The sequence below is a fragment of the Canis lupus genome, chromosome 13, assembly GCF_048164855.1.
Source record: "Canis lupus baileyi chromosome 13, mCanLup2.hap1, whole genome shotgun sequence".
Taxonomy (NCBI): domain Eukaryota; kingdom Metazoa; phylum Chordata; class Mammalia; order Carnivora; family Canidae; genus Canis; species Canis lupus.
In genome coordinates, this window is record NC_132850.1 from 54,603,490 (window position 1) to 54,627,463 (window position 23,974).

Below are 23,974 nucleotides of genomic sequence, written 5' to 3' on the forward strand. Positions count from 1 at the left end.
CCATATCTCAGGGAGGCTTCCTGGCTTTTGTACTCAAGCTCTCTACCTCACTACCTGTCTTTATTTTTCTTCAAACTACTTACCATTATATGTTACTTATTAGTTTTATTCCCGATCTATCTCCCCTCCTAGAACGTGTATGTTGGAAGAGGTCAAGTATTTTTGTTTATCTTGCTAAAGGCTCCATCCCTAATGCTCGGAACAATGACTGGCACGTATAGGGACTCAACCAATGTTTGCTGATTATTTGTTAAACCCAAAGTTATTTCTTGATTATATTTAATATCAGGCATTGCATTGGGCATTAGAGTACTCTATAAATGGCAGTCTTGCTAAAATATGCTTAAACATATCATTTTAACTTGAGGAGGGGAAAGTGAAATGATTTAAATCTCCTTAATCATTAGACTTTTAGGCACATGGCATTGATTTAAACAAACATCCCATTTCAGGTGTAAAACCATTGTTTATACAGTAGTTTTAACCATACTAGCTATTCTTTTATTTCAGCATTTTCCCCCTGTTTCTTGTTTTTTTGTTTTCCAGAAAAGAGGCACAGTTAGATGAAGAAGGACAATTTCTTGTCAGAATAATATATGATGATTCCAAAACTTATGATTTGGTGGCTGCTGCAAGCAAAGTCCTCAGTAAGTTGAATGTGACTTTCCTTCTTTGGCTAAGTTACACAGAGAAGCCCAGAGGAATAATAAACCAAGATCCCATTGTATCATTATGCAGGGTGCATGCTGCACGATGGTGGAGGGAAGGCTCAGGCTGTCCTGAGGCCTAGTTTTCCTTTACAAGCTCTTTAGAGAGTGGAGAGGCTCTCAGCATTCCTTCACAGAAAACCATGTGTCAGGGTGGGAAAAAATTGTTGACACTTAATGTGATGATAACTTCAGTTGTGATGTCCAATATGGTAATTATGAAAGTGTAGTGTGCAGAAACCATTGTTTTTGAATCTCTCTTGCAATCACGAATTCTGTTAACTATTGGTGAAAGGAACAAGAAATGGAGGTATACATTAGGGAAAGCTCATGCAAAGTAGGCAGGGTTCAAAACCAGCTTCATGGAAAAAAAAAGTTGTTCTCAAAGTTAATCTCATGTGCTTAATTTGCAGCTAGGCTACAGTTTGGGTAGAACAGAAAGCAGCTTTTTAGCTTTGCCAAGTATAATTAGATGAGTAAATATCTATTATAGAATACAAGGATCACAAAGAAAGAATGGTAAATTGTTAATAATAAAAATATTTAGCCTCATTAGTAATCAAAACTGAAACAAATATGAATTTTTTTCATAGAAATGTACGAATTTTTAAAAGCTAAATGTCTAGTGTTGTCAAAAGTAGAGTTAAAGAGGAAATCACAGATATTGTTAATCTGATGCTAAATAAAGACAACATTGTAGAGAATAATTTTGCTTCATTAGTCAAAGTCTCTTAAAAAATGTACAAAACCTTTAGGAATTTTTCTTAAAAGAATTATTAGATCTACTTAGGTTAAGATTTCTGAATATATATATTTTTGATTTATGTATATTTTTATCTCAAGATTACTTGTACTATCAAAAATTGGAAAAGTCTACATTTTTGAGAGGAGTGGATTGGTTAAATAAATTATTGTGTCCCTATGTTAATGAGGTTATTAAAATTGATATTACAGAAAACATGTAAAGATTTTAGGAAATATTAATAATTGAACAGTAAGTAAAAAGCATGATATTGGGGTACACGTTATATGTAACCAACTTGTTAAATATGCATATTTACATGGAGAAAACCATTTTTCATGAAAATATGGTCATGTGCATTCTTGATGATTTTTTCTGTGTTTTTCAGAAAAAGTAAGTTAGTACATTAAATACAGGTGTCAAAATTAGTTAAGTAGTTTGCTGTGAAAGCTGAGAAACTGATTGTTTTGCATATAAGTACCAGTCTATGCTGCTGACATGTCACTGTGTTGTCTTCACAGATTTCCCTATGAATTTTTCTTGTGGATCTATGTCCACTTGCACAAAAGTTGGGGATATTTTAATTTTTTAAATTATGCACCTATTTTCATTCTTCCCATTAACAATATTCTAGCTATAATATGTTCTGTTGTTGTTCTCTCAAATCTATAAATAGATCTCAATGCTGGGGAAATCCTCCAAATGTTCGGGAAGATGTTTTTTGTCTTTTGCCAAGAGTCTGGTTATGATACAATCTTGCGTGTCCTGGGATCTAATGTCAGAGAATTTCTACAGGTAAGCAATTTGAAGTTCTGTAGTTAAAAATTCTGAATTAGTAATTCTTAAACGGAGGCTCTAGAATACTTTTGCACAGCCAGCTAGATGACAGTGTCTTGCTACTGAAATGAAATCACAGTGACTTTTACTTTCTTTTTCTTTTTTACAGTGACTTTTTCTAATTCACATAAAATAACGGTTATAGGGTGGTCTCGAATACATTTTAACATTTTTTGTTTCTTTTTTTTTTTTCCCTTAACTTTTGGTTGCCCACCTTGAACATCCAAGTTGGAAATTAACATCCTCTGAACATCTCAACATGGCCTATTGTGATGTTTAACTGCCCCCCTTTTAATGGTTTATATGTGCTAATAGTGGTGGGTTTATGTCTTAGCTATATAAGGTGGTCCTATTTTCTCTTTTAAGGTATTCCTAGTTTGTATAGTGTAATTAAATGATATGTCAGTATTGAGATTCTACTGGGCTCAAAGTTGGGGGAAAGCACCATGGCTTTCAGGTGCTCTGCCACCAAAACAAATTCGAGAAGCATCACTCCCAGTTCCATATTAATCAAGCTGCTGTACAAAAGGAAACCGGAGAGCCCTCCCAAAGGCATTTTCAGGTGAAGTGAAAGAAATAAGGCCCCCAAACACCCTTGTCTTCTATTCTTGTCTAAATTACCTTAAAAGTTTTTTACTAGTAAATTACACATTCGATGAGAGACTATTTTTGGATTGACTGCCCTATTTTAAGCACAGGCATTTGTAAGACCCTCTTCTTGAAATGTGTGAAGGTTGAAAAATTATGTGGCTGTTTTTAAAGGACATTTCTAAACTGGCTGCTTAAAGCGGCCAGATCTTGCTGGTAAATGATGTCAGCACAATACTAGCTGAACCCAAGCCCAGTTTTGAGGGAATGTAAACTACTTTCAATCCAGCTGCATTATTGATTTAACAGCCAAAATAAGAACTATAGTGTTTAATCAAAATGTCTGTTGTTTACATAGTGACATTTTTCTTATAAACTTAAAACAGCATTAAATCAAGATGGAAACTGGTCTGCAATGCCCTGCCGTGGGTTTATAGAACTACTGGTGTCAAAAAAAAAAAAAAAAAAAAAGCTGCCAATTCCCAATGAAGGAGCTGCCAGGCGATTTTTAAATTAAGCTTTAACAGGCTGTATTTAAATGAGTTATTTTAAATGGATTAAAGTTTGATATTTGAAGTTTATTGGGGTTTTGGATTTTTGAATACATACTCCATTTTTTAATACTTTTATTAACTTGCATTATTTTATGGGCAAAGTTGCGATTTGAAGTCCCTCTGTATTAATTTTAACTTTTATTCTCAATGGCCACGTCTACATAACAAAACAACCATCCAAATGTTTTTACAAAAATTTTTGTCAATCTTTACTCATTGTTTCCCTTTGCTAAATTTGTAATGGCACAGGAAGAGAGCAAGCGGCCTCCCCGTGTTTCTCTACGTTCCTGAGCCCCATCCTCAATAGGATAGCCACTAGCCCCCTTGGCTACTAAGTATTTGAAATTCGATGTGCTATGGGTAAAATACACAACAGATTTCAAAAGCAGTACAAGAAGAATACAAATAACTGATATTTTATATTAATTACTTGTTGAGATGGTAATATTTTTGATATATTGAGTTCTATAAAAATGTATCATGAACATTAATTTCACCTGTTTCCTTTTTTCGGTTTTAACCATCACTACTAGAAAATTTAGCATTACTTATGTGGCTAGCGTTTGTGGCTTGCTCTAGTGGCTTTTATTGCCTTTTGTTTCCATTGGGCAGCATTACTTTAAGTAGCTCTAAGTCCTTTTTCCTCAAAGTCAATACGCAACTTTAGTTAATATATCTTTAAATTACATATGATTTTATTTTTCTTTCAGTGTGAACAATGAAGAAACTAGTAAGTTAGAATTTTGTGAAGTTTTCACCAATATTATTATTTTTTATCCAATTCCTTTTTGTCCTGTTTTTCAAATTGCATGTCTTACCAGCAAATTGAATGGATTAAAATACCGTAGGCATTTATCTTATGATTAGGCTATTTACATAGACATTAAAAGAATATTTTTTTCTGTATAAGTGATTATAAAATAAAGCGACTGATTTTCATAAACTGTCTTTTTTTTAAAGATTTTATTTATTTATTCATGAGAGACACACACAGAGAGAGGCAGAGACATAGGCAGAGGGAGAAGCAGGCTCCCTGTGGGGAACCCAATGCAGGACTCGATCCCAGGACCCTGGGATCCCGCCCTGAACCAAGACAGACACTCAACCACTGGGCCTCCCAAGTACCCCATAAATTGTCTTAAGATCCTCATTCCCATATAAAAATTTACATTTTTCATTATATAAATAAATAAAACATTATTTTTCGTAGACTTTAATCCTTCATTAAGGAGTAAGGTAAGCTGGGTCTTATTTTAAAGAGAATTTAAAAACTTTTCTTTTTCATTCTGATTTCAAACAAGCATCAATCCTTAGAGTCTATTTCCTAAATTTTGAGAATTCTATCACTTTTCTTTATTTTCTCTATACTTTTGTGGGAGCTATCATTCTCTAGAGATTGGATGGTTTCCCAGCCTCCCTTCAAGACTCTTCCAATCTTTTCTCCATTCTATAACCCTACTGTTTTTTTTCTGAAAGTTCAAATATATCTCATTAGACATTTTCTTGCTTAAACCCTTTTAATGATTCCCAATTCCTCACTGGAAAAAGTAGAAAGTAATTAAAATTAGTGAAACTACTTAACATCCCCTATCCATCCTTATTCTTCCTCTACCAAAGTCTGACCAAAGAGAACTTCTTTTACAGTCTTTATTATCCTGCTCTCTCTATCCTCTGAACTTTTGCACCTGTTCTTCCCTTTATCTAGAACACTGTTACTGCTGCTTTCCAGCTAAATAAATCCTATTTATCCTGTTGGTCAAATTACTCCTTCCAGGAGGACATCACTCCCCTCTCCAATCTCTGCCCTTTCTGAGTCAGAGAAATTGGCATTTCTCAGTTTTTCACAGTACACTCTATTTCCCCAGCCCTCATATTTCTCACACTGTACTATCATTTCCTGTTTAATGGGCTGGAATGTAAACTTCATGGAACCAGAGACCATGTGTAATCTCTTAATGATGGTATCTCCACAGATACATATATGGGAATGAATAAATACCATTTTTGAGGACTGAAGAATGAAGATTTGTTGTTTGTACAAAAGTAAAAAGCAAATACACCAACAGCTCAAGATTAATTCTTTTATTAAAGATAACACTTATTTTATTTTCATGTTATTATTCTTTTGATGAAACTATATAACTTTATTTAGAGATGAATTACAGTTTGAAATGTATAATAATAGGCAATTTCCACCTAGAAATTTCCATCTAATGTGGACATGGCAAATTACTATTTATTAATGAATATACAAGTTACATTATTTGTATCTAGAAACTTTCAAAATGATCATTCTAATATCTCCATTTGGAATTTCCAGGCAACAATAAAGTAGCTACTGGAATTATAACATGGGAAATCATTTGATTATGCCTTAGGCTGGGCAGCTCTGACCACTTATCATGCTTCCAAGGAGAAATTCCTTGGAAGTTGTCTTTCTTCAGCCTCTCAGTTGGATACATCATTAAGAATGGCTCAGGGGGCGCCTCAGTGGCTCAGTTGGTTAAGCATCCGACTCTTGATTTTGGCTCAGGTCATAAGATCGAGCCCTGTGTTGGGCTCCATTTGGGACATGAAGCCCTCTTAGGATTCTCTCTCTCTCTCCTTCTGCCCTCCACCTCGCATACTTGTGCTCTGTTTCTCTTTCTCAAATGAATGAATGAATGATGAATGAATTAATAAATAAATAAATACATACAAGAATGGCTTTCTATTAAACATACATTTTTGCTTTTCTTGAAATAATTTCCAAAAGTTCTGAATACCAGGCACAGCCTATAATAGACAATCTATAGAGAATCTTTGAATGTTAGAATTAACTAATTCTGAATTATATGTTGTATATATATGTGGCTAGTATAATAATATGTATATATTATATTTTTGGCCCAGGATATTTTATTGATTTAGTAATATTTTTATTATATATATATATATATATATATACACACACACACACTTAATTTGGCCCACGTGATTTTATTGAGATAATATTCCTGTTCCATTTTTAGAAATCTAATATTCAAGGACACACTGAATAGAAATTATCTGTAGTTTAGTTTCAGAAAAATATTTCTCATGTAAAGTTTTTCTTTTCCCTGGATCAGTCAATGTAAACAATTTAATGACCTAAATTTAACAATTTGAACAGTTTAAATAATGGACAATTCCCCTTTAAGAGGCTTTGCTACTAATATTAAATTCAAGGCCCTGCTTATCCAAACTCTCTTGTACTTCCAAATTCAATTTAAAAAGTTTCACATTATGCTTATTTTTAATCTACCTCAAGACTTTAACAAAAAATAGCTAAAAATACTAAATAGATTAAGTATTAATAAAGTATGGGAAACATTTTTAGAGGAAACTTCTTAGAAACATTGTGCTTCTAAACATTACATAGTTTGGGATTGTTTTTCTTAAATCTCCTGTGAAACCATCAATTTGTAGACTGCTGATGAAAGTAGATAAACCTTGGGGTGCCTGGGTGGCTCAGTCAGTTAAGCGTCCAACTCTTGATTTCAGCTCAGGTCTCAATCTCACAGTCATGACATCAAGCCCCGAGTGGGTCTCTGTGCTGGGCATGGAGCCTGCTTCAGATTCTCTCTCTCCCTCTCCCTCTCCCTGTGGTCCTCCCAGCTTCCTCCACTCTTGCTTTCTTAAAAAAAAAAAATATATATATATATATGTGTGTGTGTATATATATATATATATATATATATATATAATATTAAACTTTGGAATTAAACCTTTAGTTAGGTTTGTAATGGAATATGATTTATCAAAAAGAGATGAAGAAAAAAACAGGACATTTTTAGTTTTGAATTTTGTATATTTTACTTGCATATATCATCTTACAGATAAGACCATGTTTCAGCAAGAATTTTTCTTCTATTCTGTCATTTTCTTAATTGTAAATTTAGGAATAAAATGTGGGGTTTCATGCTGTCACTGTAGTAAATTTCTTTATTTTATTTTATTTTTATTTTTTTATTTTTTATGTAAATTTCTATTTGAAGCTTCTAGTGTATAGATTAAAACACTGCAGAAAACGTATAGGATTTGAAAGCTTCATTTAAAAAAAAGCAAAAAACCTAGCTAGTAAGGAATGGCCAACTTGACAGTACTTCCACCTTAATCCATGATCATCTTACTTCCATTGTCCTGTTTGCATTATTGCCGATTTTATCTTCCAAAAATCATTGCATTAGTATCTCCTATGCTGCTCTGCATTGTGACATTGCCTTCTCTTGAATCTGCGTTGGCTTTTGTGATTATCTGCATAATAGAACAGGTGGAACATTTTGATACTTCCCTGGCTTGATCATAGTAAGTCTTCAAGTCTCCACCTGAGTATCTTGGAATAGTTGCCTTTGGGATGCTCCCTGCAGGAGCCCAGCATCATGAAGTGAGAAGCCCAAGCCACATGGAGAGGTCCTGTGTAAGCTTTCAGACAGCAGCGCTAGCTGAACTCCCATTGAAGGGCCAACTACTACCGGCCTTTTGGGTGACCTGTCCTGGGAAAACAGCCCGGTAGAGCATTATGATGACACCGTCCCCAGCTTCGTCTACTCCAACCCAAGAATTTCCTGAGTCCAGAAAATTCACAGAATCACAAAAGATAATAATATCTTACTGTTATAAGCCAATAAGTCTGGGGCACTTTGATATGCAGTAACACATAATTGGGACAGCACTCTGTATTGTTTTCCTCTTCATTTTTTATGTCTATGTTAGTGTGTCCACGTACACTTATATACGTATTTATGGATGAGTCAGGAGCTTTGGGCAGATCAGGTTTGATAAGAATGATATGTAGCCTCGAGGAATGAAACCCAAGTCAATCTACAGTGGAGCTACCAATTCATTCTCAGGGGTGTGATATTCCTTTACATTGTATATTCTCTACCTCTCAATAATTTATAGTGGTAAAGTGAAAATTAAATAAGCATGGGAAGCTACCAGGTTGAATAATGACAACTAAGTGAGCAATGCACAATCTTAGAGGTTAGTTAGAATTTAAGTGATGAGCCTGCTTAAATATGCGTAGGAATCTCAGTTGGATATCAAGCAAATATTCTGTTATCTTTTTTCCTTTTTTTCTTTTTCTGTTATCTTTTGCTTGGAAACACTGGTTCCTTCCACTAACCTTGATATGGTGGTGATTTCACTCCTTCATTCAGTTCTCATACATGAATGTCCCTCTACCAGCACCTCTGTGCAAACCTCAGTGGGATTTTCTTCAAATTCAGGTTGACCCGAGGTTTTGGCCTTTAAAGCACAGCAGTGATTTGGCCAGCCCACCAGGAGCACTCTGGGATTGATGACAGATCTAAAATTCTTAAATGTTTGTGCAAAGTGTTATTTTGGGAAATATGAAGATTTTCCTGAACAGCTGTGAAATTCTGATACTTCTCTAAATTATTTATAATATTTCTTAGACAAAAATGCACCATTCATTTTATTTTTAACTTTTGAACTTCAAAAGGAAAACTTTTTCTCAACATCCAAAATGCCAGTTTCGGGCAGCCCCGGTGGCTCAGCGGTTTAGCGCCGCCTTCAGCCCAGAGCCTGATCCTGGAGACCCAGGATCGAGTCCCACGTCGGGCTCCCTGCATGGCGCCTGCTTCTCCCTCTGCCTGTGTCTCTGCCTCTCTCTCTCTCTCTCTCTCATGAATAAATAAATAAAATCTTAAAAAAAAACAAAATGCCAGTTTCTATAACCTGCAATTTTAAAATTGACAAGTAAAGACTTATAAGGGAAGATGAGTATTTTAGAATTGTAAGATTGTTTTCTGCTTGGGTAAATGATATATATGTTAACAATTTTACAAAATATTGTCAGTTGCAGTATATAAATTTTTTAGACATGCATTTAAAAGCAGTATAGTAGGTAAAATATTTTACTCAGGTAATGCTATGACTTTTTGCCTCTTTTTTCTTTAATTAAAATATTTTTCTTGAGAAGATGGTGTTGATAATTATATTGTAGTTTTAACAATATTAAGTGAAATAATTTTAGTGACACCAATACAATTTCTTTTGAAATAAGATATTTATATTTTTTCTTCCTAAAAAGATTCTCTTTTCAGTTGAAAGGCTATTTCCTACAAAGTAGCTCCAAGAATAAGAGGCAGGAGTATCATTAAAGCATTAACCTTACTTGTTCTGATCTCATGCTATTCATACCTCAACCTTGGTGCTTCCCGTTATATGGGTTTTCCACCTTTATTTAATCCTAGTTGTTTAAAAGTTTTTATCCTCAAATTCTAAAATGACTTACTTCTTACAAAACTTGACAAAATATGTTTCAGATTGCATGCTGCTTGTAAACAAATGCCGGTGTTGGCCGTATTTTTCAGAAGTATAAGAAATAAAAGGAAAGGAAATGCTTTATCTCATCCTCCTTCCTAATAAAAGAGAGGTTTGAAATGACTGATTTTTTAAAAATATTTTATTTATTCATGAGAGATGGAGAGAGAGAGAGAGAGAGAGAGAGAGAGGCAGAAACAGAGGGAGAAGTAGGCTCCCCACAGGGCATGGAGCCCGCCCGATGCAGGACTTGGTCCCAGAACCCTGGGATCACAACCTGAGCCAAGGGCAGATGCTTTGCCACTTAGTTACCCAGGTGCCCTGAAATGACTAATTTTTTAAGATTTCTTCTCAGTCTAAACTTCAGTAATGTTCTCCAGTAACACAGGCAACTCCCTTCTCCCCATTCAGTAAGATAAGGGTCCTTGGAGACCAAAAAATCTCTCTTAAAACTTTCAAGTCAAGGACTCCACCCATGTAACATGTGCATCATTTAGAGATTTTTTTCATCAGATGCTGAGAAAGCAGGGGAATGAGGTAGTTAATTCCTGGAAACTCTGCCTCTATAATTATGTGTGAACTTATTTTTACTGTGCATATTACAGAGACAACTTGCATTTAGTTTGAACCATTCCAAGATCCTTGAAAATAGGGAACTTCAAAGTTTCTCAAAGGAATAATAAATTCTCATTTGTTTCCTGAATCTGTGGATTGTACTAAATCCAGAACTCCAGCACAGTTTCCCAGGATGCCAGCACTAATTTTTCTTCTGCAAATAATAAATGCTAGGTGACAAGATGCATTGGAGTTATGGATAGCAGGATTCCTGAGTAGAAAAAGTGTATTCATTTCACTTGTAGAAAAAGCAGTAAAATGATATCAGAACATAAGAAGTGAAATGAAAACCTGACTACCCTTTTTGGCATCTTCAGAGAAAATAGATGAATGGACCTGCTATCTATCCCTTTCTTGTATTCTAACTTTATAAAGCTAAGAAGAATGAAGTCAAAGCATATTTAAGGTTTGCTTTATTGTTTGCTGGGAATCTACTGTGCTGAAATCTATATGTTTACATTTTTTATGTCTCTTTTATGTATGTATACTTCTTTGTAAACTGGCCATTCGGGTCTTTTTTTGTATATCTATTCCCATGGTATATTTAGAAATAAAACAGAATACCAGTTTTAATATGAAATTCTTATTCTCCAGGTACATTGCCACACGCATGTGGATGAATAATTAGCTTTATGTCGATCATATTATAAAAGGTGGACCGAGTTTTCTTCCCTTGGCTTTTTGAGAATCTTTTTTTATGGTCTTCCAGGTTGCTGCAAACAAGCACAGTCTAACAATGAAGAAGCACACTTTTAGCAATATAAATGTGCTCAAATGAAATCAACTTAATTTTTAATCATGAAGTCTATTTCTAATAATAGATAAGTTGTGGACATCACTTTAATTTTAGGAGAATAAAACCAAGTAAGAAAAGCTGTAACTAAAGAAATCCCAAGAGTATTTTGTATGTTAGATGCTCTCTACAGAAAATCAATATTACATTAAGTGGTGTTAAATCTTTTATGCCAGGAAAGCACTTTACTTGTCCTTTTAATTAATTCAAATTCAATAAAACAGTAAGCCCCTGGAGAGTTGGTTACCACAAAAACTTAAAAGACAAACATTCTGAGTTGGTGTGTTTTGGTATCCCACTTGCTTTGCAGTGATCAATTTAAGCAGTATTTTTGTTATCAATTGTAATACCTCATATCATTATTTTTATTTAAATTAAAATGGGTCCCCATGTAAGGTACCGTGTCTACCTTTGTGTGACTCATGGCAAAGTGGTCTTGGGCTATCCTGGCCAATCTCTGGCCTACATTAGCATCAATGATGCTGCTAATGTAAATGTTACCAGTTACTACTGCCTCATGCCATCTGTGTAGCTACATATAGAAATGTGCTAATGGCACAATATGATTCGAGATGAAAATAGGTGGAAATGGAAGTGATGTTGGCATATTGATTTATGATATATTTGAACATTTTGTAGAGGAAAAGTGGGAAGAAATTAAGATACGTATTTCAAGTTATGGTTAGACTCAATTTCTTTTTTTCTTTGAAATCAGCCACAGCCTAGTACCTGGGACTACCTACATTAGGACGTTTCCTAAATGCTGCAACAAGCTCAATTCTTACTTGTGAGAAATGGAAATAAGTATTAAAACTTTTTTCGTGATTTTTCTCACCAGATTTTTCTATCATTTTTTTTTTTTTTTCCAACACCAGTAGTTGTACAAGGGATCTGGACGGGTTATAAAGGAACAGTCTTCATGTCTTCCCTTTCCAGGGAAGAATTTACGTGAGGAAAACTTATAGGAAGAACTTCCTACCCCTGAACCAAGTAAAATAGTTTTAGGTCTTCATTTCATTGGCTGTCTGCCATATTGGATTCCTTTTATGTGGCAATAGCAACCTCTAGAGGCAATTAGGATGAATTGAAATTTTTGTTAAGAGCTGGCCTGATGGGATTAGAACAGGTGTAATTTTCAGGAAGAAAACAAAAATCACTAGGCATGAAGGCAATTAACAAAGAAACCAGATTCACCCAATTAAGAAGACTGTTGAAACATTTATTTGAGTCATAAGTCAACCTTTCATGACCTAGTTTCAGGGCTTCTTTTCACTTTGAAGCCTTTGAACCCTATTCTTTCAGTCTGAGTTATTGGCTCCCATATTTATTCATCAAAAGTCACTCTACACATTTGTTTGTGGTATGAACTATGAGCTATTTAAAGTCAAGTTCCATGTCATGCAGATTTGTGTCGGATCCTCTACCCTGTCCCCGGCCTGTACCACAGACAGCTCATAATATGTATTGCATGTGACTTAGCTATAGAATAAATGAATCATTGAATGGAGGGGACATAAAACTAAACCACAGTGCCATTGGTGCCCTGGTCGACCATTTCTTGAATTTGGGCACCCATGGAGTCACCTTGTACTCACTTCCTAATAACTTACTGGATACTTCCGTTTCCCTAAATTGGCTTCTTTGAGACATTTGGAACCAGAGCCATAGTTCAGTTTTGGCCTATATCCAGCATCTTCTTTTTTTGATGCATTCTTTTATGCTATTGCATTCTAAAACCATTTTATCCACTTGTTTTTAGTGATAATCACCAGTTCTTGATAGATTACTATTTGCTTGGCGTATTAGCTTTTATTGCTACCATAACAAATTACCACAAATGTAAGTGCCTTGAACAACATAGGTTTATTATCTCTCTCTCTCTTTTTTTTTTTTTTTTTTTTTTTTTTTAGATCAAAGTCCATTAAGGTCTTGCCAGACTATGATGAAGGTGCCAGCAAGACTACGTTCCTTTATGTAGTCTCTAGGGGATAATTGTTCCCATGCTCATTCAGGTGTTGACAGCTCAGTTCCATGCTGTTACAGGGCTCAGGACAATGTCATGTTTTAAATCAAAGTCGGCTTAATTCTAAAGCTACTTCACTCTTCATTCATATACCGTGCTATGCCGTGTGTATCCTACGCATATGTGTAACACACACCCGCTAACACATTATGAGCTATTATTTGAAAAACCATGTTGGACCAAATGAAACACATCGTTTGCACCATTTCTCCTGGTCATCTTTATACAAATAAGTTTTGTGTATTAGTGAGTAATGCAGGATGCTGGGAAGTTTGGTATGTTCTACGTTAATGACAAAACTACAAGTACAGAAAGTATTTATTGGTAAATTTATTAGTTTTCCAAGATTTGGTTCCAAAAGATAATTATTTCACATGTCAGCTGTGAAGCTGTATCTTGATTGGCGGCTACTAATAAATATGAAACAATCCTGCTACTTTAATTTATAAAAAGGTTTTCAGTCCTAAAACATTACCTCACAAAATAATATGCTTATGTTTTCGTATGTTTATCACTGATACAATGTTTTGAATTAATAATTGTTAGGACTGTAAACAGTAACAGTCCTAACAATTTATATAGGGTAAATTGTGATCACTTTAGGCATTCATATTTTTCTAACATAACATGCATATATACCTTCTCCAAACTCCTATAAATATGCATATCTTTGCTTTAGCCCATAATTATGTTTTTCTTGCTTCAGTCATTCTTTTTACAACCCGCTTGTTTATTTATCCTTCTTTAAAATATATTAACTGTTAATAGCCTCAGATTATTTTTCTTTTTTTCTTTTTTAAAATTTTTTTATTGGAGTTCAATTTGCCAGCATAAATCATAACACCCAGAGCTCATCCCATCAAGTGCCCCCCTCAGTGCCCGTCACCCGGTCAACGCAACCACCCACTCTCTTTTTTCTTTTTATATTTTTAAAATATTTTTTCTTAATTATACTACTTTAGCTTTAAGTTCTCTATGGTCCTTACCTTCAGTTGTCTTGGTGCACAAGGGAAGATTGTGCTATGTGAGTCCTCACTCAGTCATTCTGCCAACTAACCACAGATTTGAGCCCTGCTTCCCTACCTTGTTTTCTCAATGTTAGCTGCCATTGTGGAAGCATCATTTATTCATCCCATCTCCCCTTTATTGCAGAACCTTGATGCTCTACATGATCACCTTGCTACCATCTACCCAGGCATGCGTGCTCCTTCGTTTAGGTGCACGGATGCAGAAAAGGGCAAAGGACTCATTCTGCACTACTACTCCGAGAGAGAGGGACTTCAGGATATTGTCATCGGAATCATCAAAACTGTTGCTCAACAAATACATGGCACCGAAATAGACATGAAGGTAATGGCTGGTGATGGAGACCCTTCTGAACACATCAGATATATAGAATATTAAACATGATACTCTGTGAATTTACCTTTAATTATCACTCCTAGTGGACCTCATCAGAGGTATACTTGAACCAAAACAGTGCTGCACGAGCAATATTCTATATTTGACCGTGGAAGTCATTATACAGGATATTTTGTCCTTGTGACAGCAGATAATCTCTTTCCATAAGGTCACATGAAATCTAGTTTGCATCTCCTGTGAGCACACAAGAACTGGGGAGCAAAAGGATATGTAACTGGCTAGGTTGTAGCCTCCAGAATACAAAAAACCTCATTATGTGGGTAGTCAGATTCTAAGATAATATAAACTTAGATATTGTTTTGCTGTTCATTATTTCTTTGTAGATTTTTTTTTTTGCCTGTCCCCGAAATATAGTTGGAATCTCTCACTTTGTGACCTAAATGTTTTGCTTTTTTTTTTTTTAATTAGATTACTAGGTGAAAGAAACCAGGTTTTATACTTTAAAAGTTGTGTTGCTCTTGATAACACTTGCTCTTAGCTCTGAGTGATATCAGAGTACTCTTACGACAGCCAGGCAATAAAGAGAACCATCGTTTTACTCTTTGTAACCCACGTAGTCTCTCCTGTTCAGCTGTTTGTTGTGCGCTCAGCATGTTCGGCCTCAAGAGCCATTTTTCAGCGGCCCTGAGTCTGAGAAAATTAGTGAGAGGGATATCTTATTTCAGCTTTTTTTCTTTGTGCATATTTCTTAGGCATCAAAGTTATGTTCTAGCACATATGGAAAGCCCAAACTTTGGGGCACCTGGGTGGCTCAGTGGTTCAGCGTCTGTATTCGCTCAAGTCATGATCCCGGGGTCCTGGGATCGAGTCCTGCATTGGGTTCCCCACAAGGAGCCTGCTTCTCCCTCTGCCTATGTCTCTGCCTCTCTCTGTGTGTCTCTCATGAATAAATAAATAAACTCTTAAGAAAAACAAAGGAAAGCCCAAACTTTAAGTACAGCATTATGGCAAATAAAAATTGTAACATTTAAATTGATTATATTGGGAAAGCGTCCCATATATTTGATCTAGTAATGTCATGTTAGGTTTTGTGGTTTTCTTTCTTTTCAGGAGTTGATGTCAATACTTTCTGTGGCACTTGTTGGTGATTCCCAGGTGCAACCTTAGTTTTTCCACAACTACAAAGTGGGATTCTATGTAACTTGACATTATCAAATCCAGAGACATTTTAAAGTTAAATTAAAACCTTCGGTAAAGAATCAAAATGTATCAATGATTAAGAATCTCACTGGAATTTAATAGTCAAACTATTTTATGCCTTTCATTTCTGATCTTTGATCATGACACCAAACTAACACTACATCTATACTAAGTGAGCCTTTATGAGGGGCTATCTGCACACTGTGTCTATCTACTCTTGGTTTTATTTTTTTATTTAGGCAAGTTGAGCAAGAGACAAATACATAGACACTTTAGGAAACAAACTCAAATTAGGGCATACTTAGATACTGCAGTTGCTATGGTTATTAATGTATTTGTCATGGAAGGTTGACAGCCATTAGCAGACTCTATATAAAATTCAAGTTTTTGCTTAATTACATGGTTTACTTTATACAATATTTAAGTTGCCTTGTGGTCTCTATTTATTCAAGTACTCCATTACGAATTCTGAAATATTTTCATTTTTAGTTATGTTTTATATATTTAATTCTTGTCAAAGATACTGTTTTAATTTCCTTAAGTATTCTTAAGTTGGATCTGTAAGTTTAACAGGTCCAGAGCTACCAGACGATTTAACTACTTAAGGAATATTATACCATGTAAAGAAGTAATATACCAAGAAGAGATTAAAAATATGATCAGAGAGCAGTTCATTTTGACATTTTAATCAAAGCAAAAGAGCAGAATTGAGGAATTAAATAGTAAATTGAAGTTGCATATAATTCAGTTCCTATAGCTAAAATCAGAGCAGAACATCAAAATTAGGCTTGAATTTTAAGGTTGACCTTATTTTGTTGATGAAACTTTAGAGAAATCAGCCTTAGTGGGGCACAATGTTTAAATCATAAATAAGAATACTACTATTTAGCCAGTGTAGTAGATTAGTATGACACTGATGGTAGTAATACCCTAATTCCATCAGGAAACCGTTTTTGAAAGAATATATACAATAGCATCCGTGTTAACTGTGATTTGTTCCGCAGTCTCAAAGTGTGCTGCAGTGAACTCCTGAACAAACAAAAAAAGTGAGAAAGAGCAATATTCTGCTTTCATTTAGCTTTAACTGAGGAACTATTGCCCCAACTACTTCCATTTGGATTTGGCCACAGTTGAGATATAGTACTTCCCTTTCTAAGAGGATGTGTTGCTTGTAGTTTCTTGAACTCAAAAGAAAAAACATCTTTTCTATATCTTAGTAATGTATTTGCCTATGAATAATATTTTAGAAATGTTTTACTTATATGTATGTAATAAATATTTATTTGTATTATTCTATATTTATTATATATATTATTTAGAGTATTTTAGAAATGTAGTTATTTCTTTAAATTATAGAGCTTTGCCCAGTATTATGATAACTTCCTTAGATGAGTTCCTAGATTTTTAATTAAACCAGAGTATATATAACTTTTTAAAGGTTACTTGTATATTATCAATCTAATAACCTAACAATCAGCAAGTTTAATCAAGATCCCCTCACACTAGTAGTATTTGAGATGACTCTTTTTCTGTGTTTTACCCAATTTGGTATTTTTTAAAATTGCCATTTGATGGATAAAAATGACAGTGCATGTATTTTTTTTTTTAAGATTTTATTTATTTGTTTAGTGGGGGGGGGGGCAGAAGGCGAAGAAGAGAGCCTCTCAAGCAGACTCCTCACTGAGCTTGGAGCCCAACATAAGGCTTGATTTCATGACCCAGAGATGATTACTTGAGCCTAAATCAGGAGTCAGGCACTTAAACCAATTGAGCCATCTAGGCAGCCTGATATTGAATGTATTTTAAAATATATGTCTCTATTATTTCATTTCCCTCTGTTTGTGAATATCATTTTTTATCATATTAAATAAAGCCACTTTGTATGCTTTATAGATCACTCACTGCACAAGTGTACCTGGCTGAGTAGGCTAAGCCTACCTGGACAAGAGGGTACTTTTCTAATTCTACCCAAGAGGCCATCTGGGCTACTAAGGGACTGATACTAGGTTTGCAATTTTATTATAAATAATTATTCAGTCTTCAAATTGCATAAGACAATGTCCAAGGCATGCATAGTATTTGCATATATTCCTATTTTTAAATTAACCCTCTAAACGCAATTCTCATACCCAGTTTCTTAGGTATTTAGATATCTTAATCAAACTGAAATGCAAACAATCAACACCATCTCCCCTTTTGAAATCCAGGTTATTCAGCAAAGAAATGAAGAATGTGATCATACTCAATTTCTAATTGAGGAAAAAGAGTCAAAAGAAGAAGATTTTTATGAAGATCTTGATAGATTTGAAGAAAATGGTACCCAGGAATCACGCATCAGCCCATATACCTTCTGCAAAGCTTTTCCTTTTCACATAATATTTGACCGGGACCTAGTGGTTACTCAGTGTGGCAACGCCATATACAGAGTGCTTCCCCAGGTAAAATGACCTCGCACTTTCTTGAGGCCTGAAACTAAAGGCCATGGGGGAATATTGTTACCAAAAAAATGGCCATTTATTCATTCAACACATTGACTGTGTATTAGGTAATGTGCATCATATATATCACATGAATTCTTCAAAAGTGAGTTACATATATTTGAACATACTACAACTTTCCCTAGGACGGCTGGCTATTTATTTATTTGTTTTTGTTTGTTTGTTTGTTTGTTTGTTTTAGTCACTTACAGGATGGAAAACTAAGTGGGAATGCTGGTTTTTTTTTTTAAATGAAAACATGGGTGATTTTCTAGTAATAAGCATCTTTCACTTATTCATTCATTCATTCATTCATTCTATGCTGATTGGAATAGCTTCCAAAGTCAGCCATAGACATTTTCAGGGAAAAGAAGGGAATTTCACAAACGCTAAAGAGGTAAATGATAGATTCTCAGGGGGTTGAGCAGACAAAGCATCAAAGGACAACATTTGGGCTGATGATGAGAATCTACATTTGACTTGCATTATCCAAACCCATTTGGAAAATCCTTTTTACTTCTCCCCTTGCCTGCTAACTTTTGAACTAGTACTCAACACATTTTGAGATACTTTCCACTTGTAGTTAAAGAGACTTATTCATTGAGCATTTGCCCGGATGGGCTCTGTTGTAAACCTCTACATCCAGAAGCAGGGTAGGGTACAGCGTGCCTCCTCTGCTGGCTCTGCCTCTCTCTCATTGTATGACCATGAGCACATTACTTCATCTTTCTTGGCCTATTTTCCCTGTATTTCAGTGTGAGCATACAGAGTGCATAAAGAATATTCAGTCCAGTGTCTAAGCAATTATTAACTATTACCTGTTATTATTATTAGTCGTCTCTTAACAAACTATGAGTGTTTGCTGGTGGTTTTGCTATTTAAATCTCATTTTAAGCCACAGGCATTTGAGATACCTCATACTACATTTTTAAAAGATCAATTTCTGGGGATCCCTGGGTGGCTTGGCGGTTTGGCACCTGCCTTTGGCCCCAGGCACGGTCCTGGAGTCCTGGGATCGAGTCCCGCATCGGGCTCCCTGCATGGAGCCTCTTTCTCCCTCTGCCTGTGTCTCTGCCATTCTCTGTCTCTCTCTCTCTCTCCTCTCTCTCTCTCTCTCTATCATGAATAAATAAATAAATCTTTTTAAAAAAGGATCAATTTCTATTCTTTCTTCTTTGAAAATGCTTCCCTTACTTACATTAGCTTATACTTGAATGTGTGAATACTCTGAGACCATATTAGGTTTTATGTTCATGCAGCATGGGACACCCATTCCATCGCTGAGCGACATGGGTCAAGTAGGAGTCCATGGTTGAGGCAATTGCCCTACCAAATGATGACACTTTTCTATTTTTAAGTCTTCTTGAGTCGGCTGAATCTAATCTCAAATCCTAAGAATTATTTTGGCTAATCACATGTTCTCTCCTTTCATTGGCATTGTAGCTCCAGCCTGGGAACTGCAGCCTATTGTCTGTCTTCTCTCTCGTCCGTCCTCATATCGACATTAGTTTCCATGGGATCCTTTCACACATCAATACGGTTTTCGTATTGAGAAGCAAGGTAATCTAGCTATTATTCCTTTCAATGTGAATAAGGAAGGTTACTTAGAAGCATCCCTGTGGGAAAGTTAGCTAGTCCACCATTCTATGACATGGAGAAGGTGTAGACAGATCCCAACTGAAACCTCAGAGGGAGCCCTATTTCAAAGGCAATGCTAGTAGTTTCTTATTTGCCTGAGGGGCGGTGGAACTCCTAGCAACTGATCATAATTAACAAAAATAAGTTTTGAGACTGTCTTACTGGGACGGCTCAGTTTCACATAATAAAACAAACATCTTTTACTCCCTAAAGCTACCATCTGCTATTTTAGAAATCAGAACAGATAAGGAATTTTTTTTTTAACTTCAACCAGATCCCTAATTTAATTCTTCCTTAAACTGTTGTTCTGAATGTCATTTTTGTGGGAGAATAAAAGTGATAAAATATTCATTTAGTTGATTACTTAGGTGGTCCCCAGACCTCAGACTTACTGTTCTTTTGACTGAGACAGCAGAAGTGTCCTACAGTACACCTGTTGTCCTTGCAGCCCTCGCAAAGGTCTTACCAACACATACATTAGTGTTTGAAGCCACTCCCCATTGTTCTGTGAATGCAGGTGTGGGGAATGGAGATGCTTGGTTTATTTTTCCATAGAAATTAGTATTAGATATTCCAGCCATACTAGAAAATCAGAAATAAGATTCCTGGAGGCTTTAAACCAATACGCAAACAGTAGTGTGGCTCTCGTCTTTCTGGGTTCAGAAGCTACTTTGCTTATGACCCGTTAGCATTTTGGTGAAATGCTTTTCCTGATCTTCTTGTTGCATTTATTCTCCCTTACGGTTTGGTGGAAAAGGAAGCCCGTGTGTCCTTGTTTTTTTGTTGAATTGCTAGGTAGGGAGAAAGGTACTAGTTAACGGTTATGTCTTGCCTTTTCAAGGAAGGATTGTTGGACGTAGAGAAATTAGAATGTGAGGATGAGCTGACTGGAACTGAGATCAGCTGCTTACGTCTCAAGGGTCAGATGATCTACTTACCTGAAGCAGATAGCATCCTTTTTCTGTGTTCACCAAGGTAATCATTTTTAGATTAATTACAATGGTTATAAGTACCCTCAGCTCACAGAGAAATTCAATAACATTCTATTTAATCATGTCTACATGTTCTAAGCATAATTAGATTTTACAGCCCTTGTCTATACACTTCTCTATAACAAGGATAATTTCATTTGGCATTTGTAATAAGCTCAGAAGAAATCAGGTATTCTGCTTGATTTGTCCTGTCTGAATCAGTTTGCGAGTGTTTATACCGTTAAATCATGGAAAAATCTAATCTGCAGGTAGCTAATTCTATAGTTTGATACCTTCCAAAGAGGTGTCACATAGCAAAGCAATTCCGTAGAGCATCTACTATGATGTCATGGATACATAGATATTTGGTACCGAGAAATTAGTTTTTAAAATTATTTGTGGATTTGAACTATTTTATATTGCACATATTTAGCTATTTTAATCTGGATTCACCGTTCAATACATATTATTACATTGAAATTTATGTAGATTATGTTATTTATAATAAACATCAGAGGGAAGTAAAACTGGAGGATGCTGTTTTTTCTAATTTGACAGAACACTTTACTGAAGGAAAACTCAGTACAGGGGAACTCAGAATAACAAAATTATATCTAAATTTACTTAGAAATATAGAAAAAGACAACTGGAACTTGTTAGGTGATATTTTGTATATTTATAACTTTGTATAACTGAAAGCCATGCATGTTATTTAGTAACATATTTAGTAACATACTCCATAAAGCATGTTTTGGTGAGCTTTTGGCTAAAAATTTAAAGTCCACCATGAACCATGATCAGTTTTCCTTTAAAGATAATGCCTCGATGGGATCCCTGGGTGGCTCAGCGATTTGGTGCCTGCCTTTGGCCCAGGGCGCGATCCTGGAGACCCGGGATCGAATCCCACGTCGGGCTCCCGGTGCATGGAGCCTGCTTCTCCCTCTGCCTGTGTCTTTGCCTCTCTCTCTCTCTGTGTGACTATCATAAATAAATAAAAATTAAAAAAAAAAAGATAATGCCTCGAAGCACCTGGGTGGCTCAATGGTTGAGCCTCTGCCTTCAGCTCAGGGTGTGATCCCAGGACCCTGGGATCGAGTCCCACCTCAGGACCCCGCAGGGAGCCTGCTTGTCCCTCTGTGTCTCTGCCTCTCTCTGTGTGTCCCTCATGAATAGAATCTTAAAAAAAAAAATAGAAAAATAAAGATAGTGGCTTAAAATTTCTGAAAAACATAACCTTGTAACAACTTCTTTTAATGCACTATTAAAAACTATAAGACAATTTTTTTCTGAGAATATGTATCATGAAAATAGAAGAGACAAAATTAGAGAATATAAACAAACTATATTTTCTAATTCATCACTTGTACTGATCTGACTATATCTTCATGTGCTGTCATAAGTGTTTGTTTCTTCTGTCTCATTTCAAGTTGAGCTTTAGTGGAATGACAGCTTTTCAGTAGTGACAACTTCTATTCACAGAAATAAGGTCTCTTTGGAAGCAGAAGCAGAAAATTTGGAGTCTTTTTGTTCATTGCCATATGTGGAAATTGGTCACGTAGTAACACACTCACAGTTTATCCTATGGTACCTGTTCATGTGCATAGAAAGATTTGTACTCACATGAAAATGACATCTCCTAAAAGCAGTTTTACCTGTAATGTAAATAATTTCAAAATGAGTAGTTAACTTTAGAAAAAAATGTTAATAGTTCATTAAAATCATAAGTAACATTTTTAAAAAGTGAGACATAATTTGATTATTTCCTAACTCAGTGTCAGTATTTTTAGCCACTTTCATTTTTGGCTCATAATCTTTTTTTTCTCTGCTCAAGGGCAGGTCTTGTGTACCATGTGGCGGAGGACTTGGCCTCTTTTCAAATGGGTCTATTCTGAAAGTGAGCTGTAACGTACATACGCATTTTAACAAAATCTAAAGAGACCATAGTGGTTCATTAGTAAACTCTTTGATTATTTTATTTTTCAGTATTGATATGCTAATTTTTGCTCTGATTTGTGGACATTTCTCCTGAGAACGTATAACAAGGAGACATTTTATCAATCCAAAACTCTTCTGTGAAGTCACAACTCATTATGTCATTTTAGAGAAATTCTTATGGTGCATGCCCAGAAGTAATTACCTTGTATTTAAAGAATCCAAACCAATAGCGTAACCTTAGGACATTTTAACCAAAAGGTAAACTTAAAAAGCAATCACTTACCAGATTATTGCTGAATCAATAAATATTAGTGTGCTATTCTAAAAATAATTTAGGTAAAAAAAATAGGTTATAGAGGCACATAAAATCTAGCAAGTTTAAATAATGTTTCAAAAATGAGAAAAGTGGAACACCTGGGTGGCTCAGCGGTTGAGCATCTGCCTTTGGCTCAGGGTGTGATCCTGGAGACCCGGGATCAAGTCCCACATCGGGCTCCCTGCTTCTCCTTCTGCCTGTGTCTCTGCCTCTCTCTCTGTGTCTCTCATGAATAAATAAATAAAATCTTTAAAAGAAAAATGAGAAAAGTTTTAATGAAAACAAGAGTAGTAGAAGAAATTAGAACCAGAAGGAAGAGTAGCAAATAAAATACACATCAAAAAGTCAAAAATACAAGGCGCCTGGGTGGCTCAGTTGATTAAGTGTCTGCCTTCAGCTCAGGTCATGATCCCTGGGTCCTGGGATGGAGCCCTGCTTTGGGCTTCTTGCAGCGGGCAGCCTGCTTCTCCCTTTCCCTTTGCCCCTCCCCCTGCTGTGCCCTCTCAGGATCTCTTTCAAATAAATAAAATCTTATTCTTAAAAAAAGTCATAAATACATAAAATACATGTGAAAGAAAGGTCATAAATCTGATTGTACACTTTTAGTCTAAAAGGGGAAAGTAACCAGTTACAAAAGTCAAAGAATCCACAAGGCAAAAATGAACTGGTTTCTCAAAAGAAGCACTATTATCCCTGTTACAGAGGGTAAAAAAAATTTTTTTGTTCTTCATCTCTTTATAATGAGGGGAAAATGTGATAGCAGTGTATAACAGCCTTGTGTTACAGACCAGGTTGCACAGGACAGGTTTCTATCTTATCTTTCAGTTTAGGATGATGGCATCAAAAAGTGTGATTTTTGATGGCATAGGCAATACCTATGTCGAATTCAATGCTATTTGATAGATTT

At 35.5% G+C, this 23,974-nt stretch overlaps 1 protein-coding gene across 1 annotated transcript in view; it reads left to right on the forward strand.

Annotated features, from left to right (window-relative positions):
- The window catches only part of GUCY1B1 (guanylate cyclase 1 soluble subunit beta 1), a 47,431-nt gene that overhangs the window by 16,055 nt on the left and 7,402 nt on the right, over positions 1 to 23,974 (forward strand). The window contains exons 3-8 of the mRNA XM_072773754.1: positions 547 to 647; positions 2,126 to 2,244; positions 14,321 to 14,518; positions 17,938 to 18,168; positions 19,651 to 19,767; positions 20,687 to 20,820. Of these exons, the coding sequence (XP_072629855.1) occupies positions 547 to 647; positions 2,126 to 2,244; positions 14,321 to 14,518; positions 17,938 to 18,168; positions 19,651 to 19,767; positions 20,687 to 20,820 (900 nt within the window). The remainder of the gene's footprint in view (positions 1 to 546; positions 648 to 2,125; positions 2,245 to 14,320; positions 14,519 to 17,937; positions 18,169 to 19,650; positions 19,768 to 20,686; positions 20,821 to 23,974) is intronic.